This window comes from Mus pahari, chromosome 2 (assembly GCF_900095145.1).
Source record: "Mus pahari chromosome 2, PAHARI_EIJ_v1.1, whole genome shotgun sequence".
Classification (NCBI taxonomy): Eukaryota; Metazoa; Chordata; class Mammalia; order Rodentia; family Muridae; genus Mus; species Mus pahari.
Window position 1 is genome coordinate 4,644,939 of NC_034591.1, and position 17,599 is coordinate 4,662,537.

General features: G+C 41.0%; 1 protein-coding gene across 11 annotated transcripts in view; it reads right to left on the reverse strand.

Moving 5' to 3' along the window:
- Adam22 (ADAM metallopeptidase domain 22) overlaps nt 1-12,888 on the reverse strand; it is a 231,769-nt gene extending 218,881 nt beyond the window's left edge. For 4 of the 11 annotated variants that reach the window (XM_021188496.2, XM_029534617.1, XM_021188478.2 and 1 more), the window contains exons 1-2: nt 12,539-12,886; nt 11,876-12,036 (exon numbers count right to left, since the gene is read on the reverse strand). In XM_021188496.2, the coding sequence (XP_021044155.1) occupies nt 11,876-12,036; nt 12,539-12,617 (240 nt within the window). In that variant the 5' untranslated portion in view covers nt 12,618-12,886. Of the gene's footprint in view, nt 1-11,875; nt 12,037-12,538 lie in introns of all 11 variants that reach the window. The other 7 variants (XM_029534614.1, XM_021188513.2, XM_029534620.1 and 4 more) reach the window with 3 other exon arrangements.
- Nucleotides 12,889-17,599: the final 4,711 nt, after the last annotated feature.

A 17,599-nucleotide genomic window follows, 5' to 3' on the forward strand; every position in this document is an offset into this window, starting at 1 on the left:
ACACACATATACATACACACATACACAAACATATACACACACATATACACACACATACATACACATAAACACGCACATATATACACATACACACATATACACACAAATACACACACACAAACATATACACACACATATACACACACATACATACACATAAACACACACATATATACACATACACACATATACACACAAATACACACACACACAAACACACACATACACACAAAGAGTCATTCATCCATTAAATGTTGTTTAAAAGTCAAGTACATAGTTGATAAATATTCAGTTTATATTATCACTAGATGTCATAATATGCTTGTATCTTATACATATTGGAACTACTTAATTATGAATGATTAATTGGTATTAAATCACATAACTTTATTAGTATTAAATAACACATTTTCATAAAATAAATATAAAAATTAGAAAAGATTAAAACAAAATTATGACATAAAAATTATCTGGGACTTAGCTTCAGGGGAGAAAAAATTAAGTATTGCCTTAGTTTATAACTGCTGTTAAAAATTAAAGAATGAGCCAGGCGTGGTGGCGCATACCTTTAATCCCAGCACTCAGGAGGCAGAGGCAGGTGGATTTCTGAGTTCAAGGCCAGCCTGGTCTACAGATTGAGTTCCAGGACAGCCAGGGCTACACAGAGAAACCCTGTCTCGAAAAAAAAAAAAAAAATTTAAGACCGTTCAAGGAAATCCTCACCTGAATATGTCACATGAACTCAAATCTATCAGAAACCTTATATGACACTTTCACAAAAGACCAAACATCATTGTCTCAAAGAAGATGCTGCTCCTGGCAGCAAATGGCACAGCCTGCTGAATCAACTCAGCTACGAAGGTTAAATAGCTTGGATTTACTTTTGCTAGGGGAGACAGGGCTATAAGCTGACATGACTGATTGTGTCATGGTGATTTAGGAGTCCACGAGGCAGTAAGACAGCTCTATGTGGTGGGATGTCAGCAGGCTCACAGACATCCAAGTTCCTGCCACATCCTCTGTCATCCCGGCCCCTCAGCACCCAGGCTCTGACTTTTCTGACAAGCTCTGCCTTGGTGTCAAAGCAAAGGGGACTCAGATTTCCGTTCCCAGCGTCATTATGCAGGTCCTCAGAGAAGCAGGGCGTACTGTGTACAGTGCTCTGCTGGAGCAGCAGGGATACTTGTGGGAAAGGAAGGAACGAGAGCGGACATTAGACACTACCTGAGTCGAAATTTGAGTATCTACTGGGAAGAATTTATAACTACGGCAAATGTCTCAAAACTCTATAAGTCATTAACATAATTATCAGATTTTTTTCTTCATCTCTTTGAGACAGAAAATTGAATCAAAAAAAAAAAAAAAAAAAAAAACCCTAAAAATGTTTCCTGAGTACCTACTTCAAGCCAGGCATATGCTGAATAGCAGACAATGGTAAGTATGAAGGAGCAAGTCTGAGATCCAAGACTACAGTCTATCTCATGGAAACAACTTCACACAGATATTAGTGTCTGGATACACACACACACACACACACACACACACACAGAGCCCACACATAAGCACACACAATTGTATGCCACGCCCAAGGCAAGTCTGACTCGGAGTAGCCTGTAAAATGCCTCGTCATTCCTTTATGCTGAATATGCATCCTGCAGCAATAAGGCACAGCATCACTCTCCTGCAGCAACGGATCGCTGTCCTGGTGCAAGACTTTCAAAGGGCCAAGCTCAGCCAGGATGGAGTAGTGACTGACTGAGCACAGGATGCTGGGAGCCAGGAGGGTCAGAGGAACAAGGGCCAGGGCAATGATGTGAGGAAGGAGACCTTCTGCACTGAGGAACTTTGATACACACACGATGAAGAAAATGAATGAGAGCCAACTGAAGTGGAATCCAAGAAAAAGAGGAAGGGGGTCACATGAAACACTACCACACAGTGAGTGGAGGAACGAAGAGCTTGTTGGCCTGTCACCCGTTTCCAAACCCTAAACGTAAGCTATGTCCAGCCCTCGTACCAACGCTGGTGCGAGCCACCCTCCAGAGGCCCGCCTGCGTTTGTTTCAGTTGCTAAGGGAAACAGGGGTACTTGACAGAAAGAGGAGGAAAGGCAAGAAACACTAAAGGCTGCAGAGAAGCATTTCCTATGTTCACAAGAAAATAACTAACAAAACAGTGGCCGAGCTCGCAGACAGGTAACAAAGAAAGAGAGGGAAAGCATTATTAACCAAGGGGCAGTCCAGAGAACAAGGACTCAGAAGAGAAACACGGACAGAGTCCTCCCCAGGCATGGATCAACACCCCTGTGCTGGGTGCTTGGTACATGACTGCCTCCACTCCACACCGAAACAGAACACAATACAACAAAGGTGCGTGCCTTTGTCCTGTGCTTCTCTATACACTGAAGCTAAAAATAAAATATTTTCCAACCCGTACTGTAAGCTTTAAGATTTTATCGCTGGGACACTTAAACTCATTAATCTATACCCTCAACTGTGTTTCGTATTAAATTGCTTAAACTATAAATTAATAGAGCCCCTCCTTCTTAACTGTGAGAGAACATGGCCTGTGTTAGATCACGCAGACCTGTGACTACCCCGTGCTAATCTTAGGTCAGAAATTCAATTACACGAGAATTCTCTCTATTTCAATATCCCTGCTTTTGCCAGCCTTTTTTTTCCTGGTGGCTCCGTGACAGTCTACAACACTTGCTCTTGGCTGTGATTAAAAGTCTCAACTCCAGTGGCCTACCCAATCAGAAATGGGCCCGCCTTAGTGAAAGCAATGAACACTGGTGGGTTTCTGCTATCTGCTGCCCAATCCATTGCCGTCCAACTTAAAGGCATTTTTATGACACACAAACCAGAGAGAATATAGTGAGCCATTTACAGTTAAGCCAGAAACAGGACCAAAATAAGTAAATGGTAGTTTTGGTCCAGAATCCAAACTTTTATCATCTCTGATAATGTTTAAGCCTCTACCAACATCCATAAAAACTCTTCTTAAGAAACAGTGACTGGAGTACCCAGCAAAATAGCGACTTTGAAAATGGACTGTTTAAAATGCTCACCACGCCTATTAAACACTTTCTAAAGTGCTCTGCAACATGTTTCAAAGTACAGACTCTATCTAGCTAAGCTTCAGAAAACCAAAATTTCCTTGAAAATAACCCAGCAAACATGGCAAATAATTAAGAAAAATTGTTTGACTCAATAATTCAAATCAATGATTGTTTCCCTTCTAAACTCGAGTTTATACAGACTCATTCACTGAACCTTCAGTTAACAAGCATCACAGGCCATTCAAAATGAACGAGCACTCATTTCATACAATTTAGGTATGATGTTTAGAGAATCAAACTTTAAAAACTCCTGCCTGACTTAGGAAGTAAGTGTTTAGCTAGGTGACATCTCCTGACCCAGTGTGCCAGACTCCTTAAGCACAGGCGACTTAAGCCCTCTCCCACAAACCCGAGGAACTTTAAAAAGACAAAAAGGAGAGGAGAAAGGAGAGACAGAAAGAACAAAGACAAAGAGGAACGAAGATGGAGGAAAGGGGAAAGGAATGAGGGAGACAGTGTTCTCCTGGCTGAAGCACAAATGTAGCCCTCGCAGGAGAACAGATGCACCCTCAGGGCTCAAGGGGCAAACTTGGCTAAACACACACTCTTGTTATGACCTTAGAGTCAAAATTAAGGTCAGTCACTAAAACCCTGAATGGCAAAAGCTAAAACTCAGACTCATCCCGTCTAAGCGGAGCCAGGATGCTGGCCCACTCTAGGACAATGGGCCCAGCCTCTTCCATTCTCTCCAAAGTCCACTCCCTCCCGCTCACACTTGGATGATCCCAAGTCACTTTTTTAGCCAGCTGTCTTCCTTCCTATGCCTCCAGGCTACCCTGTGCTAATAAAGCCAGACTAGGCATAGCCATAGACCTAGGCATAGCTGAGGATCCACAATTGTGTTTCAAGACATACCAAAAGCACACTAGGGGGTTCAAAGAAATCTGCAGAACCAGATTAAGTGAAGGAGTGGCTCTTCTCAAACACCCTGCTGTTTAATCCACAGAAAGAGAAATTGTGTAGAGAAAAGCTTGGGTTATTACCAGGAACATCAAACTGTCTACCAGCAAGGTAATCTGGTCAGTGGAGGAGACTAGCCTCCCTAAAGAACAAATGGCCAAGGGAGAAAAAGGGACAGACTCCAACACCTAGTGATAAAGCTATATGCACCAGACAGTGCCACACAGAGAAATGATCCAATTAGACCGTGAGCCCTGCCTTCGGCTGCCATAGGTAGAATGTTATAAAACTACTAGTGCAAAGAGAGCTAGCTCTTCAGGCCTAGCTCCAAAAACCCATCATCCACTTCTTCTCCCCAGCTATCCAGTGATCTTTCCTCACAACAGAGATCAAGCAACAAAGACAAAAACAAGCTCTGCTAAAACATATAATGCCCTGGTACAACATTCATTTCTGAAATGGAGACGATATACATTCATTTAACCTACTCAGACACGTGACTCTGAAACCCTCTTAGATACAAACAACAGATTCTGGGGAAGGAGGAATAACTAAATTCTAAATCCCCTCTCTTGCCAATCAGAACTGCTGGCACTTCTGGATCATGATGCAGAATCTTTTATTTTATTTTCAAAATCCAGTTATATGTAATAGCTTCTCTTGGAGAAAAGAAAATAGGTTTTAACCATAAAAGGAACTAAACTCAGGAGTAGAGGGATTGGAAGGCTAAAGTCAGTTTTGATGTTAAGTAGTTTTTAAATACACGTAGTTTTTAATTACATGTAAAATAATTACAAGTTATCCAGAGAAGAAGGGTCAGGAGTTTCTGAAAGAAACAATGTTGGTGTATTCTAACACAGACAAATAGAAATCCAGGATAAATTAGTAGCAAAAAACTTTGTTAAAGACTATTTTGTTGATTTTAACGTTTCCTTTCAGAATTATTTTTCCATTTCTTCCCCTTTCTTAAGCTACATGACCATGGGAAAAGCTAATTCTCTCACCTACAAAGTGGGTATAATAGTATCTACCTCATCATTAAAAATAATGAATATAAGTCACTCATCACAGTGCTTAGGGCACTTGGAACGTATTTGGAAAAATGAATTCCTGTATTTTCAACTCTTGTTTCCAAAGTTTTTTTTTTTTTCTAGTACTTTTATTACCAAAATAAACACATCCAACAAGATGTTCACAGAACTTAGCATTTGGGTTATTATTAATCTGTCTTACCTGAATGATTTGACATATAGAACCCTTAAGCTACTGGAACTATAGGGAAATAAAGATACAGTGTACTTTTCTTTTGATGGGGGACTATATGAATATAGACTTCTGTTTAGCATTTAATGTCTCTGTAAAAAAAACCTCTGGCTACAAGAGCATATATAATTTTGATGCTGACTGCTGAATTCTAAAAATTGAACTTACAATGAAAACATAATCATCAATATAATATCAATAGCCACCTCTTTCGAGACCTGCTCTTGAATGTCAAATGTCTCCCATATATTCCATTAGTTATTATGATAGTAAAACTGAAGACCCCCTACTGTGCTTGCAAACCTCTTTGCAGTACTATAACTTCAAATATAAACACAGGTATTTTTGAAGCACTAAAAGTGGAACTCCAATCGGGGAAATAAAAGAAACCTTTGGATTCTGATGCCAAAGACATCTACATGTCTTAAATGATGTCTAACCCGAGAATTCAGCCAGTGAAGTAGAGTTGAAGTTTTTGAGTTCAAATCCCCTGTTGGCTTCTTCTTTTTTTTTTTTTTTTTTGGTTTTTTGAGACAGGGTTTCTCTGTATAGCCCTGGCTGTCCTGGAACTCACTCTGTAGACCAGGCTGGCCTCAAACTCAGAAATCCGCCTGCCTCTGCCTCCCGAGTGCTGGGATTAAAGGCGTGTGCCACCACGCCCGGCCCCCTGTTGGCTTCATTAAAGATGGCAAGTTATGACCTACCACTGGACTTCTGTGAACATAATGTACATCAAACACTAAGAAGTTAATTTTATATATAAAAGCCACTACAAAATTACCACATATTAAACATGTTTATACACAGCATATGTAATAACACTGAGTTTCCTTCCCTTCCTGCTTTCCACCATTCCTCTCAGTCTCACTTTTCTCCACCCCGCAGCCTGTCCCACTCAGATGAACATCTTCTTTCCACATGGGGTTAGTCCTCAAGACTTCCTGATAAATGTGGCCCTAGCTTAGCCTCACTGGAGCTGTGGAATGATACCCATGTTACAGATTCCTTTCTCAGTGAGTCAGGAGAAAAAAAAGCTGGCCTCTCTCTAAAATTGGCTCTAGAGCAATAAAAAGAATACATGGCATGTTTTATAGTGTAAGAAAGCAAGCAAAACTAACAAGATTCTTTATAAACTCATAAGCTCCTGCTTGTTCTCCATGTAGCTGTGAAGAAATCATCAAACACTGATTCCTTTGTGCACAATAAAATAGTTGTGTGGAATTGCATAGGTAACTATGTGTACATGTGTCTACACACACACACACACACACATGCAAAGTATACACATATAGATTGGGATATCAAAGATAAGAAATAGTGATACCTGAATTAGGTCTCATCTGTAGTCTAGAATTCTATCACTATGTTTATACTTTGAATGAAAATGTAAGGGAAAGCCTACAAGATGGCTCAGTGGATAATGATGCTTGCAGCCAGGCCAGGTAAGCTGAGTTCAATTCCCATAACTTACATGGTAAAAGGAGAGACATGACTCCTGTATGATGTTGTTTTCTGACCTTCACATGTACAAACATACACATACACACACACACACACACGATAGATAGATAGATAGATAGATAGATAGATAGATAGATAGATAGATAGATAGATGATAGATAGATAGTTGTAAAATTAAAAGAAGGCTGTTTTAAAAATATTTAAGGGATATTTTAATTTTTATTTTTATTTTATTGAATCGGTAGGTAAACAAAAATACACTGTGAAATATTTCTTTCCTGCTCCATATGGCAAAACTTTATTAATATTGACCTACTTAGTTTAACAAATGTACATTTAGAAAAAAAAAAAAAAAAAGACGTTTGTGCTAACCTGGCAAGCTACCATGAAAGCTGTAATTCCTGGGAGCCCTCCTCCACTGGGGGAGCTGTACTGCAGACAACTGACTGCCAGGCTGACTTGGTGCCCTCACAGGGAGCAGCTTGATGTTAAGGACAGCTCACATATTCCATGGCATATATATAAACACTCGCCAAAATAAAATTTAAAAAGCCAGAGCACACCTTGCTGCCATCTTGCCTTGAGTGAGCTTTCTGCCCCACTCACTAATGGTGGGTAATAAGACAGTGGTGAGTTATAGATCCAAGTCCTTGTCCCCACTTGACGACTCCTTACGAAGCTCTAATACTTTGCAGAGGACAGGATGGGAGAAAGTAGATCTTGTGTTTGTAAACAACAATACCTCTGATAGAAGAAATTATGTTGTATGCAGAAGTATAATATCACTGGGTGTTTTTAAAATACATAACAGAATTTAAAGGTAACCCAGTAACAAAATAAACTATCAGATAACCCATTTCTAGAGCCATGGTAACTATATGCTGCTTAGATGGCAAAAAAAAAAAAAAAAAAAGCAACCATTAGCAAGCAGATCTAAGATAGCAATGACAGGGTTATCAATAGTAAACCATCAGTAAAGCTCAGTAGATGACACCTTACACAAATTCGTGAAAAACCTTACTATCTACAAACAGGCAATTCTTTTAGCATAAACACTGTCAAGAAAGAAGAAAAAAAAAACCTCAATATTTTAAATATTTGAGGGCTATCTTCTAAGCTTGGGACTACTTCATATTTGACAACCCTGAAGACAGCAAGGTTACTCACAATCAACTACAACTATTTTGACACTAATTTCTAGCATTTTATGACATAATAAGCGTCTATACAGGGTAATCACCCCATTCCCAATAAGAACTGGTAAACACTGGAGTAATTCACTATGCAATAAGCAAAAAGAAAAAAAAAACTCTCACAACACAGACTTGTATCAGTAAAATCACCATTTCACACTAAACTGTCACCATTCAAGCAGAACCAAAATGAAATTTCTTCTAAAATAAGTTTCATATTCCCATCTATGGATGAAAACTGAAACAAGCTCATATTAATAATATAAAAGAAATTTGATACTCACCTAGTCTCTTGAACTTGAGGAATGGAACCATCTAAGTGGTGACTACCTTCCCTTGGCCAGTTGCTCGAGCCTATCAGGTAAGCCGTAATTTCTGAGCTAATCTGAATGGCCTATAAGGTCTCTTCCTTCCAAGGCCATTCCATGTCACTGCATTATGTAAAAAAAATGAGTAATCTGTAACTTCAGGGAATGTGTTAAATTCAGGTAATGAGGGCATCATTTTGCATTCAAATGATGTCATAGAATGTCTAAACAGTCCTGGAGCTGCCAAGGGAGTGGCTGTGACTTAAGAGACTTAGAGAGTCACTGCATACCCAGTGTTGACCGAGGTGCTTTATAAATGCCACTCAGCCAGTGTCCTCAGCATGCTTGGTAGCTTGGCGCTTACGAAGAAGCTTACTGATACAAAGTGGAATTGATCAGTGAAGAAAAGTGAATAATAAGCCTGCTTGCTCACTCTTGAGAATTACAATTATTCTTCTGTAACACTAGGATGATTACATAGGATCATGAATTTAGCCAGTTAATCCTCCTTGCCAAAAGGCTTACATGGTCTGCAGAGCCAAGTCCCAACTCCTCAGAACATCAGAACTTGCTGCAGCATCTAGGAGCGACATGCTTCTCACACTGGTCCCCCAAATCTCATCTGCAGTTAGCAGAGGCAAGTCCTGGTTTCCATGTGCTCCTGGACAAGCTGCCCCCCTCTGCTAGCTGTGCCCACTCCATCTCTGTAATGTGACCAATCAGACAGCACCTCCTGGGAGAGCCCAGGGACTCCTTGTAGGGTTTAGCACTGGGCTTCCGCTCTTTCCACAGCCCCTGTAATCACCTCAAGATTGAAGGGCAAAGAATAAAATTGTGCATGCACTCACTCATTTTCCCAGCTCTCTGTAACCCCATAAAGGCTAGAACTGTGGCTTTTATTTCTAAATCCCTATGGCTAAATCCCTATTTTGATGTATTTAAAATGCTAACTAGTGAGAGCTCAAAGTGAATGAATTCCTCTTAATGAGTCAAGAAATGAATTGCTTGCACACACATACACACACACACACACACACACACACAAATACACATACGTACCTTATGAGGTAATGAAAGAATCATCCAGACATTATTTCTATAATACAAAGGAAAATGCTAAAGATATCCATGGTTACCTATGGTGTCAAAAGTTCTTTTTACCAAAAAAATTAATAATAACAATAGTAGTAGTAGTAGTAGTAGTAGTAACAAGAGCTATATAAAATCAATACATTTTCAGGTTAAATCATAGCTCTCTGGAAGCCAGGAATGCCTAACAGACAAGAAATACTCTTTGTTCCCTCACTGTAGGAAACGCTGGTCTTTGAGATTCCATCAGTTCTCTGTGGTGTCCTGCTGCAATTTAAGGATCCTGGTAAAGTACATTGACTCCCTGAGTGGTGGAGATGTCAAGCTGTGCTGTGTGTACCTTTAGATACCGAGGATAATTTGCCATAATTATAAATAGCATTACTCCCACTTCTGACTCGGATTAGTAATCTATACATGTTTAACCTAAGTTCTACCAAGCAATAGGTCTCATTCACCTCAGCTGCAAAGTTTCCGTGTGAAGGGCCTATCGCATCTTACGCCCCGTGCGGAGAGGCCCAGCTGAGTTAAAACATCTCAGAAGTGGTGTTCTAGAAACACTGAGAGAGGAAAAAAAAAAAAAAAGAAAGAAAGTCTGTTTCTCAAAAGTAGTGGCCTTCTACCATCACAAAGTGGGCGGGCTTTGAGGTCATGGCCAGCAGGCAACGGAGACAGCGGTCCTGAGTCTGCGCCTTCACAGCCTCTCTCCGCATCTCTGCTTCTCTCCATCCTTCCTTCCCTTACAACAAAGACTCTGGGACTTGCTCTAACACACTCTCTACATCAGCAAATTCCTGACCATGGAAAACTCTATACAGAATGAAAGACGTCATGTCTCAATGAATAAATTACGAAGGAAATTAAAAAATAAGAACCAATTACAAGGCAAATTAAAATAAAAACGAAAGCATAGGTAGAAGAAATCATACACTAAACGAGACTTAAATAAACTAAGTATGCCCTTTATTTTAGCTCGGGCTCAAAATAAGTGTGTGTGTGTGTGTGTGTGTGTGTGTGTGTGTAACATATAAGCATATTTTTAAGATAAGTGTTTCTGAAAGAATGGTTGTTTTATAGTATAAAAAAATTAATCTTATTTTTACTGTGGCAACTCAGAGTTACATTTTTAACATAACCCTTACCTTTCAGAGTTTTATTACTGAAAATGTTAATAAATAAAGCATCATTTGCTTGCTTCAAAGTAATACAGAAAGGAGAAGAAGGCCAGTGGGAGGCAGAGAAAAGCAAGATGTTCCCAGTAAGTTCCCAGTCACTGAAACTAGGATTCACTGCATTCCTCTGTTTAGTTTGTGTGTGTGTGTAGTTTGTTTGTTTGTTTGTTTGTTAATCAAAGGCTACAAACAAGTATCAGGATATTCCCTCACAGGAATAATTATTAACTGACTAAAAAATAAGACACAGGTTCCCTTCTGCAGGTTTTCCATGGAAACAAGCCAAAATTTAAAAAGATAAACAGGTAGCTGCCAAACATTAATACAGATAATAAAATCCTTCATTAAGGGCTGGACATGTCAGGTTCTCTACTACATTAATCTAACATCCATGGATACTACAAGTTACCCTGAATTTCTACCTACGTCAACAAAATTTTAATGGAGCCAATTATTTGACTGCAAATATAGACTTAAATATTTTTTCACCCTTTACATATGTCACACACATGAATAACTGAATACATTATCACATCACAGTTATGTTAGTGTTGAATGTACTTATGATATGAAACTTCCCAGTTTATCTTTACTTAAATAAAGTTTACAACAATTATCAACTACATGAGCTTCAGATGCACTTGTAGATGAACAAACTGTCAGGTTGATCTATACAAACATAAAAACACTTACGGTCCCAAAAATATTTGCTAGAGTTAGCCAGTACTCATTCATATCTATAGATGTTTGGTATTGATTAAAATGCAAGTACTGAAATAAATTAGGTTTTAGAGCAATGTAAGTGTTCAATAAAACGATACCACCCGAGGAGGACCCGTTTTAGGAAGTTAAGTGAGGACTGAATGAGCATGTCTCTGGTGTTCACAAATCTGAGTAACCAGGGGATTTTGAGATGTTGTCTACTTTAGTTTGGTTTCTTAGCGCAGTCTAGTTTTCTTCTCCTCTCTTCTTTCCACAATAATTATCTTGCGTTATAATGTTTTCTCTCAGAGTTAAAACAGCAAAGATGATGATGCATATCCTGCCTAAATACAGTCTCCTCCTATCCCGTGCAGTTTTCACTTGACTAAGGAGATGGGGTTTGTGCCTCTTGTCCCTAGCTCAGGTTACAGGGCTAGTAGGAGCATCCAATGCCACCCCTACCCCCTAGCGCTTCTGCAAAACATTGGCCTGCGTTTCTTTCGGTTCCTTTTTTCCTCCTTTTTGCACTTGTACCGGGAGCATCCCGCAGGAATCAAATTAGGACTGTGCTCTTTTCACCCGGTACACCGCATCTCCAGGGCAACCGTAAGCCAACGCAGGGTCCCTGGGCAGCGTGGGGGACCACCTCCCTAACCCCGCCGCTCACCTGCGGTCCGCCAGGGTCGCCCCGCACCCTCGTGTTCAGCTGGTCGTGCTGAGTTTCGTCCTCGCCGCCCAAGCGATAGATGAGGCGCAGTGGTATGATGCTCTGGCGCTCCAGGAAGCGGTTTTCGTTCCCCCTCTCCAGTCCTCTCAGTGAGGCGACTCCTTGCAGGCAGGCAGGAGGGAAAGAAGGAGTGGAGAGAAACGGCAATAATAATAATAATAATAATAATAATAATAATAATAATAATAATAATAACCCTGACCCACAGTCCTCCATCCTGCGGTCCTCATCACCTTTATTCCCCCTCCTCCTCCCTCCCGGACCCATCTGGGAAGGACACAGAGACACCAGCTGGAGAGCCCTGGACCAGCTCTTTCGAGAGCACTCCGGGCCCAGAAACAGGGCACCCCTTTCCCATTCTCCTGAAGGAGACTCTTGTTTTGCGGGAGGAAAGAGGAAAAAAAAAAAGCATTTGACCCCAGATTGCTGATGCATCCTCGTGTCCCCCACATATGGTGCTAACACCCCTTCCTCGCCGCCCTTCAAAAAATAATAAAAATTAAAAAAACAAAAAACCCGCGCACTGTGGAAATGCGGGTGCGGCTTTTCGGGGGCTCTCCAGGTTCCAAAGAGTCCTGAACGCCCCAGCAGCTGCGAACTTACCTGCCCGACCGCAGCGCGCCAGGGGGCAGGTCCCCAAGACGCAGAGCAGCCAGAAGGACGCGGCCGCCGCTGCCTGCATGGTGGCGGCGCTCAGCTGCTCGTGCCCCGGCCCCGGGCTCGGGCTCCCGGCCGCCCCTTCCCAGCCCGTGCCTCTGCCGCTGCCGCTGCCGCAGCCGCCGCTGCCTCAGTGCTGCATTGTGCCTGGCGGGCGCTTCGGTGGCGGGGGCAGCGAGCGAGCGCCGCATCGGGCGCCAGGCTGTAGCTAAGTGGCTTCTAGCGCCTCCCACCTCGTCCCCAGGCGGAGGCCGGGGCGGGCGGCCAGCACGGCGGGGATGGAGCCTGGTGCGCAGCGGGCCTGGTGGTACACTTGCCCCCCAGCGCCGCACCCGGCCGCGCGCACCGGAGTAGCTGGGAAATGTAGTTCCCTCCCCACACAGCTAGCTGGTCTCCAAGGCGACGCGACCGTCGCCACCCCAAAACCCAAGAAGGAGACTGCAGACCAAAGAAGGAGAGGTGATGGACATCACCTGCACAGTGGCCGCACCCGGAATTCGCCCCCAAGGTCTGCGAAGAGCCGCAGGGTTGCTCACGAGAGACTATTGATTGTGTTACCAAGCGACCATGCCTTGAGTGCAGGACAAGAGAATCATGCCATAGATCTGGACTGAGGGCCTACTGTGTGCTGGGTGTGAGTCACAAGCTTTCACATGCAATTAAGAAAGGCCATTTTGGTAAGAATTTGACCAAGGCGGTTTTCAATGCTTTTATTCACATGAAGTATTTTTGCTGACAGGTGTGTCTGTGCACCTGCCATGTGTATGCAATATCTATGGTTGGAGGCCCAAAGAGCATGTTGGTTCCCTAGGACTGGGATTACAGAAGGTTTTGTGGGTTCTGGGAATCCAACTCATTTTCTCTGGAGGAACACTCTGTGTTTTTAACCTCTGAGACATCTCTGTCCATTCTCCACGCCTTTTTTTTTTTTAAATTGGCATTTAATTTCATTTTAATTTTGATACCTAAGGGAGTGTGGTTAACCCGACTGCAGGAGAATCAGATGTCTCCCAGAGGTCTAGGAAGGTTTGTGAAGTGTGATTCAGCCGGATGCTCTGCGATATGTTTGCTTCCTCCTATATCTGTCAGCTTCAAACCTGTACCAATAATAGATAAGGGAAACTACTTTCTCAGGCCGCTTTCACTACCTAGGGAGTGGCACTATTCAAAAGTGTAGCCTTGTTGGAATAGGTGTACCGCTGTGGGTGTAGGCTTTAACGTCCTCCTAGCTGCCTTAAAGCCAGTCTTCTAGCAGCCTTCAAATGAAGATGTAGAACTCTCAGGTCCTCCTGCGCCATGCCTGCCTGGACACTGCCATGCTCCCACCATGATGATAAAAGACTGAACCTCTGAACCGGTAAGCCAACTCCAATCAAATGTTGTCCTTATCAGTTGCAGAAAAATCCAACACTCCTTCATTGTAAGGGTTGTGAACAGATTTGGGATGCAGGGACATACCTAAACAATAAAGACAGCTTACAGCAAGACCATTGGCAACATCAACTTAAATTAAGAGAAACTCAAAGCAATCCTACTAAAAGGAACAAGATAAGATTGTCTCTCTCCATTCCTGTTCAATATAGAACTTGAAGTCTTAGCAAGAACAATAGACAACTATTAGAAATCAAACTGGAAGTGAAGAAGTCAAAGTATTTTTATTTGCAGATTATAACAGACCTCAGACTGTAGTAGGTCCCCAGACCATAGAACAACTGACTCCATGATTGGAAGTACCCTTCAGGCTGTAAAATTCAGGATGCAGACACCACCACCTGCCCAAATGAAAACAAAGACCTAATCCATCAAACCCATAGTTCTGAGGAAGTCTCTAAATGTACTAACCTTGCATTTTATCTTCTGTAGGTTCTGCTTCTGGCTCACTGCTATTATTAACTGAAGTATGTCAACTGAGAACTTTTTGTGTCCTTAAAAGCTCACCCTGAGAAAGGCCCGGGGCTACATTGGGATCACGAACACCCGGTATCTTCTCCGACTGAATAATAAAGACTTTCTATTGATTTAAACCTGTGTCTGAGCAGTCTTGTCTACTGAATATCCCACTAGAGGGATGATATGATAGTATACATCAATGACTCTGAAAATTCCAACCGGGGAACCCTGACTGCTGATAATACTTTCAGCAAAGTATCTGGATACAAAAGTAATCCCCCCAAATCAGTAGCCTTCTTATATACAAATGTCAAGTGGGATGAGCAAGAAATCAGGGAATATCTTTCACAATTGAAAATATCTTCAGTTAATTCTAACCAAGCAAGTAAAAGAAGGACTTCTATGATAAAATTGTTAAGTCGTTGAAGAAAAAAATTGAGAAAGATATCAGAAGTTGGAAAGATCTCCCATGCTCATAGGTCAATAGGATTAATACAGTAAAAATGGCCACCCTACCAAAAGCATGATACAAATGTAATGCAATTCCCTCATTAAAATTCTAACACAACTCTTCATGGATCTTGAAAAGACAATCTTCAGCCTCATATAGGAACAAACAAAACAAAACAATAAACACCCAGGATAACTAAAATTGAATAACCAAAGAACTATTGGAGATATCACCATCCCAACTTCAAATTGTACTACAGGGATATAGTAGTAAAAAAAAAAAATGTTGGTAAATCGAATCGGTTGAAGAACCAGACATAAAGCCACACATCTATGGACACCTGCTTTTGTATTTGTTTTTTAAATTAAGAAGCCAGAAATACACATTGGGAAAAGGCAGCATCTTCAACAAATGGTGCTGGTCAAACAGGATGGTGTGCTTTGGGAACTATATTTCATGAAGAATATTGGAATTTCGAAAAAGTTCAAGTCTTTAAATCAGTAAGAGAGTTAAAAATCTTATGCAGTTGTCTACAGCTTGAACAAAATCTGAAGAGTCCATCAAGCCTTAATACAAAGTATTCTGTAATGACTATAATAAAAAATAATGAAAACCTAAGGGGTAAAGCATTCTTTGTGTTCTTCCACAACACCATAAACCCCATTCCTAATCCAGTTCTCTTAGCTAAAAGAATGAGTTATGTAATTTTTATAACTATTACATTGCTCTAAATAGAGTCCTTACTTTTTTATATTTTAGGTTATTTGGAATATGCTAAATAATTTCAAAAGCTAAACATATCAGTTTGATGTAACAAAAATTTAAATACTTTTCTTAAAGGTTTGTCATCATTTGTCATTGCTACAGCAGTAACAGCACAGATTGAGTAACTTAAGTAACAAACATGTAAGGAAAAGGGAAGTAGCTCTGGCCTGGGTTTGACTCTTAGCACTACAAAGCAAAACACAAAAACAATGAAACATTTATCACAGTGCAAGAGGTCAGAAAGCAAGGTAAGCACTGAAAGATCTGGCTCCAGGCAAGGACTACTTCCTGAGCCATGGACAACAGCCTCCTTGCCCCCATCCTTATGAGATACAAATAGAGCATTCCTGCTCTGACCACTGTCTCTCTCTTCCTTTGTCATGCAAACATTAATCTGATAGTGGAGGTTTCATCCTTTGATCTAGTTACTTCTCAAGACCACATACCATCATAGTGGGCCTTCAACATATAAATTTTGGAGTGATGCAGATCAGTCCTTAGTAAAAGTTAAAAAAGACCTCACTCATTAAACATAGAACTCCAAATTACTAGATGCTTAGAAACACTACTAAATGACAAATTATGTCTTCATGAATGTATATGCAATTTTTAAGTTGTATGTATGTGTTTGTCATGGGTACAGGTATGTGCACATGTGTACACGCAGCCATGTGGAGACCTGACTTTGAACTTCTGATATTCCTTCCTTCTTCTCCTGAGTGCTAGAGTTATAGATCATTATATCCTATCTCTTCTCATATTGTTTGAATGGTAAAGTCTCTAAGAGGAAAAATGACGTTTTTGTTGGTTAAAATTTCTATAAACTCATATGTGTATGAATGTACTTATAAATTTATATATGCATATTATATTATATTTAAATATTTATACATTTATAAGCATAATTTTTATTTATGTTTATATAAATATAAATTATGTATTATATATTTAAATTATGAGTATATACTATATTTATAAATATAAATATATTGTGTTGTAAAATTGTATATTTATATACTCATAAGTATATATTTAAAGATGACCATTTAGAATTAGATAATCTATAAAGGTTCTCATCTCTGGAGAAGTTTGATTCTTCTTCCCTTATGAAATCAATAGTTGCCTATAGCTCTTCATCTAGGAGTAGACTAAATGGAGTCAGCAGATTGTGTGTGTGTCTCTGTGTGTGTGTGTGTGTGTGTGTGTGTGTGTGTGTGTGTGTGTGTGTAACAATAATAATTAAAGAAAAATAGGTCACAAATTTGAGGGGGGACACTGAGGAACTGGAGTGTGGTGAGGGTGACTTAGAAATGTTATTAAAATAGTACTCATGTATGGAATTCTCAAAAATTAATGACCAAAAAAGTTTGTAAACTTTTATCTTACTTGAAATGTGAATGAATAATATAAGAAACGAGCAACATGGCTGGTAAGAGAGCCACACAGCTTCTGGGAAAGATCCCATTTCTGGATCCAGTCATCCGGCACCTTTCCTGCCAGAGGAGAGCTGGTAAAAGAGCCATCTTTGCTCAGGTGCATGGCCAGGGAGAGGGTGGCCTGCAGAAGCTACACAGCTTCTGGGAAAGATCCTGTTTCTGGATCCAATCATCTGGCACCTTTCCTACCTTTCCTACTGCCTGGGAGGAATCTCAAGGCCTGAGCTGGAAGGAGAGCCATCTTTGCTCTGGTTCGCCTAGGCTCCAGTCTGCACTGGCGAGAGTGTGGACCGCAGAAGCTACACAGCTTTGGGACAGACAGAAGCAACCTAATTTCTGGGACAGACACTGTTTCAGTCTCCAGAAATTTGGGCACCTTCCTCGCCAGAGGAAAGGTGGCCACCTGTGAGGGCTCTGTCTTCAGAGCAGGTAAGAGAGTCATATTGTGTCCAGGGGCCCTTGGTG